The sequence below is a fragment of the Gallinula chloropus genome, assembly GCF_964237585.1.
Source record: "Gallinula chloropus genome assembly, chromosome: 19".
NCBI classification, from domain to species: domain Eukaryota; kingdom Metazoa; phylum Chordata; class Aves; order Gruiformes; family Rallidae; genus Gallinula; species Gallinula chloropus.
Genome location: NC_140104.1, coordinates 5015155 through 5024247, shown reverse-complemented (window position 1 = coordinate 5024247; position 9093 = coordinate 5015155). Strand labels below are relative to the sequence as shown.

The window sequence follows — 9093 nt, the reverse complement described above, 5'->3', positions numbered from 1 at the left end:
CAGAGCCAGTCAATAGGAGGTTTCTGAGATGTTAATTTAATTCCTCTGTTTGCGAAGTCCGTTACGTCAATGGGAGAGCGTGATCCTGATGACACAGGATGCCGAGCTGCGCCGGCCGCTGCGCTGGAGAACCAGAAACGAACAAATGAGGTGCTTGGGGAACGTCTGGGCTCACCCAGCAGAGCATCAGCTGCTGACAACACGACAGGAAAGGTTTTACAGGGGGGAAAAAACAGTCTAGGAACATGAAAGGCACCAGAGCCTTGCACCACGAAAAGCTTTATTACAGGATCTCAAAGTACTTCACAGATGTGGGTGCTGCACAGCAACACGGAGCACACATGGGAGAATAAAGGGAATGGGGCTGCCACAGCACACGGTGCTGGAGCAGATGCAGAGCGGGGAGAGCCAGGACTGGTGGGTCACCTGCTGTGAGGACAGGACCTGTCCTACCTCAGCATCGACCAGCCAAACAAGGAGAACCACAGGATCACTCCACTTCTTTTCATTTTCCAGGTGAAGTGGAAGCACCTCCAGGCAGGAGGGAGGATAAGCAGACTCCTTGCAGAGGCAGGACGTCTACCGAGTCTGGATGTCTGGAGCTTTGCAGGAAGGTGCCCTCCAGTGCTCCCTGCCCATCCCCAGTGAGGAACAGCCTTTTGGCAGGGTGACATTTAGTGCTCCAGCCACAAACTGCTTTGAGATCATCTCCGCAGCAACCAGCCACAGAGCATTTCCCCACACACAGAGCTCAGCTGCGAGCTGACACACCGTCCCCCCTGCACACACCTCACTCTGCAGCACCAGGACCCAACCAGCTCAGCATTTTTAAACCCTTCCTCCACCTCTAACGTCACGGCTCGTACAGTTACTTCCATACCCCAGCACCAGCCCATCCACCCCTTAACCGAGTACCCCAGCACGTTCTTTAGCTCCTTACAAAGTTGATCAGAAGCACCAGCTGTGCCCAGGTCAGAGCCTGTGCTTCTGTCCACAGGGGGCTGTGACCCCTTCGTGGTCTCTCTCCCTCATAGCCCACAGCAGTCAGTGATCCTCTCTGAGCACCGCTCGAGTTCCTCCAAACTCCACATTTCCTCCAGGGAAAGCAAAGGCTTTGTCCCCTGAGCACAGCCCTAACCCTTGCTTCAAACCCACTCCCCTTTCACCAGAACCCATTGACGCCCAGAAGGGTTTGGGGGTTTTTTGGGCCAAACTCACCCTTTAACAGCACACACCAATGCATGCCACTCACTCCACTCCCTTGCTTCTCATCCCCAAAGTAGTTCCCTGGTGAGAGGCCCCCACTTTTGCACTCCCTGAGCTGGCCCTCTCCTCCACAGCTCTTCTTCCCACAGACATGGCCCCCAGCCCCTCTGGTGCCTTTATATTGGGTCTGTCTGCTGGAGCCGAAGTTTTGCAGACTCAACTCAGCTCTATGTGATCAAGTGCTGAGCTCGTTTATTGAAACACACACACAGCTTATACAGGTTTCTCTATCAGTACACGAGTTACATTACATTGCTATTGGTTAGATGCTCTGTTCACCCACCTTACATGCATCTTGCTATTGCTAATAATTGGTTAAGACTACAGAGTCACGCCAATCCTTTTTAAGGCAGTTGGTTAACATTCTTGCAGCTTCTTATCTCATGGAATTTCTGACAAGCTCCTGTTCTCAGACATCTGCTCTCCTGTTACTGCAAACTGACATGTCTCTGTTAGCTTCTCCAGGCCTGATTATATAGGGGCCAGAAATATATCTGGATGGGCCAAAAACCCCATTCCTCTCAAAATGCATTGCTACATCTGTCCCCACCATAGCTTCACCTCCCCTTCCCCACAGGCTGCTTCACCAGACACACACCTTTGCAATATGGCATTTCCACAGGGACATGCTGAAACACTGTGCTGCCATCACCACACACTGCACCCTCTATGGCATTACATTAGCCACATTTAACCCCCCACCTGCTACTCCTGCCCAAAATGCTAATCCCACCTCACAACCACCCAACCCTCCATCCCTGCTCCATATGGGACAATTTCCCTGCCCACGGTGACCTACAGCCCCACCCCAACCAGCCAAGTGTCCAGCAAGCACCCTGCAGAACCAGTACCCTGAGCACCACCTGCCCCACACTCCCTGGCCCAGACCCAAAACAAGCCACTAAACTGTGCAAAAACAAACCCCACTCTGTTCCACACAGACACTTCACACTCGCAGGAAATAAAACATCCTCCAACATACACACTGCCAACCCCTCAGCCAGCCAGCACAGCACTCTCACCATCCCACTACACCAGGGTAGGGGCGATTACCCCACTGTGATGTGCCTTGTTACTCCCCTCCAGCCCCCAAACTGAGACCAAGGGCACAGCTCCTTCACCCCAGCTCTTCCCAGAGCCATTTCCCAGTGGAGAGTGGGATGAGTGCCCATCATACCCCTTTTCCCTTTGTGATCTCTTTAGCTTAGCATCAGCAACACGAACACTCAAGCACCCTCTTCACGCAGAGGGAATTCTTTTTCCCCTTTTCCTGTAATAAATTCCACCCATTTCCCAGGGAACCAACCCTTTATTGAGGAGCAGCTCAAACACCAACGCTTCCTGTGCAACACTATGTCTCCGTGGGACACAAAAGCCTTTTGTCCCACAACTTGGATCTAACAATGCTGCAGCAGCAGAGATGAAGACTCTCAGCAACAAATAACAACAACCATGCATGGGTTTTTTTTAAAAATTTTATTTGTCAAAGAAAAAAAGGCAATAGCCAATTGAAGACCTACTTAAATCTTTAACTCCAATTTTTGTCTTAAATTTAGAGAAATGACTTATTGATTTACTTTTTTTTAATTATTTAAACAAACCCCCCTTTTTCCCCTTTAACGTTTACCATCTACTCGTGCTGAATCCTTCCAAGGAGATTGCTCCAGCGTACCTCTCCAGGTCCTCGCTTTGCTCCTTTTACCAAAAAAATGCCAAACTCCATCGTGCATCTTAAGGGCTCCCATCGTCAAAAATAGGAAAAAAAATATCTTTGGAATAGCCAATTGAGTTGAATAAAAAAAAATCCACACGAATGCGGTTTGGTTGGGGCAGGAATCCACTCCTATGTTCCTGGTAATCTGATCCCGCTCCATGAATCCTTGTAATTCAGCCTCCCTATCCTATCCACATAATGATTTGAATCCAATGATCCAGCTCCAAGGATTGGGATCCAGTGAGCCCTCTCCAATCCAAACCTTTATAACCAGCAAAACCAAAAAAGAGGAGGCAAAAAGTTAGATACTGTAATGAAAAAATAGGATTCTGGGGAATGATGAGTTATGTTTGCCATCAATTAATACAGATGTACATTAATAACTATCAATTCCCCAAAACAAACTTTGCGAATGGCGATGCTCAGATAATCTTTCAGAAATGTTAATTACTACTCGGAGGAAACATTTGTCATATTTACACTATGTCAACTGAAAATGCCAACATACTCATTGCTCGTAGGGTGGTGTGCTACAAGGTTTTGTGGTTGCAAAAAATGTCTATGAGACTGGAAAAGCTTACTGCTAAAGCTACCCACCTACTGTACGTCTCACTACAGCTAGCACTCCCAGCTGGAAGGTAACAGAATTAACTAACCGGAGTTCTCGCACACATCGGTGAGTCAATTGTCAATTAGTCTGAGGGGGCAGGGCTGAGACTTTAATAAGGAATTATTCCCAACTAGGTTTTTCTATGTTTGCTTTCATTCTGATACTTTAAAAAAAAAAATGAAATAGCAACGCTGTATCAGTCACACAGAGGACATGCAGATTTTAGCAGTATTGATATTATACTCTGATTCGAAGATACCCTTGATCTACTACAAGTGTACAAGTACTACAGAACATTAACACTTGTAACCAAATGCTGCGTGACAAAGAAAACCAATACTCCCCCCACCCCGGTTTATTCTTTTAAAAAAAACCAAAAAAACTAAACTAGAATGGAATAGAGAATTACAAAAGCAAGTGGTCAGCCACAATTGCCTCCAAAAAGAAAGTTTTTAAAGAGAAGAGCAATTGTAGTCTGCGTAACTAGAACATGCCTGAAGCGACACGTAGGTGCACGTACTCAATTAACCTGTCTCTCAGTATAAGGTCAATACTGCCAAGTTCATCTGTGACAATAGCACTTGGAGTCATACCATTGCCTCCATTATTGATCTGATCCTCCTCAATCCTCCTTTTGACAATCCTAAAATGATTGACATGTGCTCCACAATCCTTTAATCCAAAGCATTCTTAATCCATCTCTTCAGATATGTCTACAGAAAGACACACGAAAAGGCAAGATAAAATATAAGATCCCCCAGAAGAGACAAGTTAGCCACAAACATCCCAACATCCCCAGCTCGTATAAACCATAGCTGAACACTGAGACATTTACACAGCAATACCACAGCTTGAAGAATGCTGGTACTTAACTAGAACTAAATTGAAACAATCCTGACTGACACCAATTAAAATACAATTTACCAAAGACATGAGGGGAATGTTGATGTTAAGGAGCAAATACTCACTAGGGATTTTACACAAGAATGCAAATTCAACACTTCAGCCAATTTGAGCAAAACAGTTTGAATTAAAAAAAAATGAAAGACTGTACTAAGTAAAGGAAAACTGTGTACAACATGGGGTTCTACAAAAAGATCAGAGCTAGTGATCGTTTATGTACGAGATCGGGATCTGCTGTGGCGGGGAGAGTAGCGTGGAGATCCTCTGCTTCTTCTTGGGGAATAACTGCGGCTTCTGCTGTTGCTTCGACTACGGCTTCTGCTACGACTACGGCTGCGTGACCGAGATCTTCCATAGCTTGGGCTTCTTGGGCCATCAACTTTAACACGGATGTAGGCAGTTTCTCCCTATTGAATAGACAGAACTTTCGATTGAAAAGTCTAGGCTTCAGGGCCATGTTTTTAGGCATGCTGACAGACTGCAGATAGCATTTACTACAGCACCAAAATAGACATCAAAGCTTTAAAGTCTATCTCCTGACAAACTTGACCACAGACTTACTTCGCTGCTTTGTATATAAACAACGAACACCACACATTCCTTACCTTCAAATCCTACTGTTAAGCCCCTTGTATCCAATTCTGGCCAAAGAAAGTAAGTATGAAACCTACCTCATGAGATCTAAATTTAGTGTTATCCAGTTTTCGCACAGCGTAGGTCATATCTTCCTTCCGTACAAACTCCACGACACCAGTGCCATCTCGGAAAACATCAGCATAACATACATCACCTGCTTCACGCATGTGATCCTTTAAATCCTGCCAACTTCCACTTGGAGGCAGCCCTATATGAAAAAACAATACATTACTTTAAAACCGGGTTATATTCTCACCTCCTGCAGTTACAAGATCAGCTCACAGCAAACGAAAGAGACTATTTGAGTAAGCAGACAGGCTGCTTGGAGCAGCCGGTACCATCGCACAGACACCAAACCTCCCAGGCTATGCAAAGCGATGCTTTTTAAGAAACGACTTGGAGCTGCATTCCCCCCGCCCCGGCTGGGAAGGATGCCTGGAGGACCCCGGGGGAGCACTTGGGCTAAGACAGAAAGAGAGAAATGACTCACCCGAGACGATCACTCTGTACTCCGAGCGCCGGGACGGGGGGCCGTACCTGCCCCGGGGGGCTCCGCCCCCACCGCCCCCGCCGCCTCCTCTGCCGGTGCCCCGGCCGCTCCGAGGGAACTCCACGCGGAGGCGATACCCATCGTAATCGTAGCCGTCCCGCCCGTAGACGGCGTCCTCCGCATCCCTGCGGGACGGGACGGGGCTGTGAGTGCGGCCGCCCGCCCGCTTCCCCCGCGCCGCGCCCTGCCCACGCGCCGCCCCCCCGCCTTTGTTCCCGCTTCCCGCCGGCCCCACCCCGCGCAGCCCGCCCGCAGCCCCCCTCCCCGGGGCCCCGGCAGCGGGGCCGCCGCCCGCGACGGCGCAGGAGAACGTTAGGCCCAGCGAGGCTGGAGGAGACATGCTGGGCGGGAAGAGGCAGCTCGCAGGCGGCTGCTCCCGCCTCAGGCCCGGGTGTGGGGAGGGGGGCACGGACGGGACGCGACCACCACACAGGCCGCGCCGGAGCCCAAGGCCCCCTCACCCAGAGGGCGCCCGGGGGTGGCGGGGGGAGCGTGTGCGGGTGTGGGGTGTCTCACCTGGGGTCCTCAAACTCGACGAAAGCGAAGGGCGGACCCCCGCGGCGGTTCTTGAGGTCGATGTCGCGAATGGCCCCGTACTTGTAGAAAACGTCCTCGATGTCCTTGGTGCGGATGTCGGGGGGCAGGTTCCCCACGTAGATGCGGCAGTCGTTGTTGCCGGCTGGGCCGCGGATCACGCCCCCTCCGGACATGGCAAGGTCAGCAATGGCTGCGGCGGTGGAGGGCCGGAGCGCGGAGAGCGGGCAGACGAGCGGGCGCGGAGGCCGAGCCGGGCACACGGGAGCAGGCACAGCGCTTCCCCCAACAACCGCTTCAAAATGGCGACCGTGGCTCCCCTCGCGGTCCTACTGCGCGCAGCGATTTCACCCCGAGACGCAGCACCACCCGTGCCGTCGGCCAACGAGGCGGTGCCCGAGTCTTCCGCCGCGCCCTCACTCTTCCCTCCTGCGCATGCGCGGCTTCAGAAGAAAGTAGTCCCTCCTTTGGCGCCGCCTGGTAGCTCCACCGGAGAGGCCGTGCCCGTGGCTGCCGGTGCAGTTTCTTAACGCGAGAGTGCAGCGGGCTCGGTTCTGCCTTGGGAAGTCCGCGCTGCTCCGCCGTGGGGGAAGAACGCAACACCCTGCCGCGGTTTTCACGGCAGCGGGCCGTACGGCGTCACGTCCGGTGCGGCGTCCGCGCCAAGAAGGCCCGGCCGGGGGCAGGGGAGGGAGTATCCCAGGGTGCACCGCGGAGGCGCTTGGCGCCAAGGCATGGAGCGTGCTCCATAATGCACCGCGGGAGCGGCGGTTGGGTGGTGCCGCGCGCAGCGCCTGAGGCGAGGCGGGGAATGGCGGCGGGCAACGGGCTGCCCGTGTCAGGGCTGCGGGCCGCAGTCGCGGTTCCGTTACGTTGTCGCACGCGTAGGTGGGGGGTGTGTGCAGTGGGGAAATGGGCTGTGCCCGCTCTTCGGAAGGGCCGAGGGTAGGACGGGGGCGAGCTCGCACCGGCTGGGACGCTCTGAAGTAAAATGGCTGCCCCGAGGGCATAAGGAGCTGCATTCAGCGGCTGGGTGCGCTGCTCGCACGTCCCCTTCAACAGGCCATTGTCGTTACGTTTTTAGGGCTGTTGAGTTTTGTTGGCTTGGGTTTCCCTCCCCCCAGAGCTGTGCTCTGTGTTTTCTGCACGCTCCTGTAGTAGTTCTTGGGGGTCTTGACTCAGGCTGATCTTGTGGCCTGCTCAGGAAGGACACTCAGAGCTGCTTTGCTGGCTGAGTACAATGACTTTGGGCAGAGACAGCCTTAAGAGTGTACTTGGCTTTGTGTTGTGTCTACATACACCAAAAAAAGGGGAGGAGCAAAAAGGTGTCGGAGATAGAGGTAAAGTCACATCTCAAGTGGACATGTTAATGGAAATGCCATCTCCCGGGGGCTGTGTGTTCCTGCAGAAACACAGGGTCTGTGGTGTGTCTTCAGGAGTTTAACATTGAATTATGTGGGAAACATGTACAAAAGAGGGCAGAAAAGCATTTTGGAGGGACAAAGCAAGAAAATAACATAAAGCTGTGTTACATTCATGAGATGTCAATTCAATAAAGTCCCATGAGATTATAATTCAATAAAAGCCAGTATAATAGTCTAGTTTGTCACAAAGCCCTGCAAGGCGAGTGAAAGCACTAAGCATAGCTTTAAGAAGACACACAGCTTTGGTGTACCCAAAGCCCTGGGAGCAGAGCAGCTCTTCCTGGCATGTCCCAACTCCTTCACTTGCTTGGAGGTCAGGTTGCAAATTGGGAATCTGTACAATTGGGAGGTAACGGAAGTAGGAGGGATGCCTCTGAAACTGTTTGAAGTAATTGGGCATTGGCAATCTGAATGTCTTTCTCATTTATCCCCAGATATCTTCTGTATTGGCACAAGTGAGTCCACATGGTGCTGGCAAGGTTGAGTCGCTGTAACCACCGTGGTGGGGTTAAAGTAAGTGTGTCTGAGTGTGTAGAAAACCCTTTAGGCTCCTAAGTTAATTAAGGGATTTTGAGAAATGTGTCATGCCTCTTCAGTACAGCCTGTCCTGCGAGCTTCATTTTTCAGGCGTTAATTAAAATCTCATATTCCTTTAGATAAACGGTGCTCCTGATGGCTTAAGAGTTAGAAAAATATTTCAGTGTGAAGCCATAACGTGTTCCACTGTTACAAATGCCTTTCATTTCTCTTGTGTAGGTTTAAGCACGGTAATGTGCTGTGCTCTAGCAGTTTTTAGCACTGCTAATACCGATTTTTGACTGCCGGTGGTTTAAATAAAGGCTCCTGTTAGTCGTTGAAAGATGAGAGAAGAAAGCCCATCGTACGGACTGTGGGTTTGTGAGGTGTGAGCTACCAACTCTCGAGGGATATCTCATGTCTTCTGAGCACGGCGTGACAGCTGTGGTTGTAGCAGAATATGAACTGGTGAGACAGTGACTGCAGTGTCCCCATGGCTCCAGCGTCCATCCACGGGACTTCAGGAGCTGCTTTCAGGTTAGTAGGTTTTTTGAACCACCACATTTTAACAAGATGGTTAGTTCTTTCCTTCATTAAAAAGAAAAGAGCAACTCCCCTCCTCACAAACACCTGAATCTCAATGACGCCCAGTGCGTTTTTCCCAGGTGTAGGAAAGAAACAAGTCTTGACTTCCAAACCCTTATTAAACTGCTGGAAGTTGTTCTTCAAGGCATCACAAAATAATGGCAAGGCTGCCTGTTGCATAATTCCTTTTGTGTGTTAATAATCCTCATAACTGCTTTAAAAGATTGCCTTAATTACCTTAATGAAGTGTCTCTTTATAGAAATATTGAACATTTTCTTCCTCATTACCTTTTTTAGCTCTGTGTTATCAGCGGAGAGCCTAAAACAGTTGGATAAGCTGCAGAACGTTTATTTG

The 9093-nt window shown here is 50.5% G+C and overlaps 1 protein-coding gene across 2 annotated transcripts; it reads right to left on the bottom strand.

Annotated features, from left to right (window-relative positions):
- Positions 1–2723: 2723 nt before the first annotated feature.
- On the bottom strand, positions 2724–6706 carry SRSF1 (serine and arginine rich splicing factor 1). Of its 2 annotated transcripts, XM_084273192.1 has the most exons (6): positions 6196–6706; positions 5620–5804; positions 5165–5337; positions 4714–4900; positions 4184–4303; positions 2724–3242 (listed from the first exon to the last, which is right to left on the bottom strand). In XM_084273192.1, exons 1-5 carry the CDS (start codon positions 6387–6389, stop codon positions 4281–4283), a joined length of 762 nt encoding a protein of 253 aa, XP_084129318.1. In that variant the 5' UTR covers positions 6390–6706; the 3' UTR covers positions 2724–3242; positions 4184–4280. The 2 variants fall into 2 exon arrangements, with proteins under 2 accessions (XP_084129318.1, XP_084129319.1); XM_084273193.1 differs by lacking the exons at positions 2724–3242; positions 4714–4900 and having other exon boundaries at positions 4206–4303; positions 5099–5337.
- Between the last annotated feature and the right edge of the window lie 2387 nt (positions 6707–9093).

What these genes read in the sequence shown, in the direction of transcription:
- SRSF1 (XM_084273192.1), bottom strand. Translation starts at nt 6,389, where the DNA reads ATGTCCGGAGGGGGCGTGATCCGCGGCCCAGCCGGCAACAACGACTGC. An exon ending in GTACAGAGTGATCGTCTCGG is followed by an intron (nt 5,338 to 5,619) that starts GTGAGTCATTTC and finishes TTTTTCATATAG; the next exon opens with GGCTGCCTCCAAGTGGAAGT. An exon ending in CTAAATTTAGATCTCATGAG is followed by an intron (nt 4,901 to 5,164) that starts GTAGGTTTCATA and finishes TCTATTCAATAG; the next exon opens with GGAGAAACTGCCTACATCCG.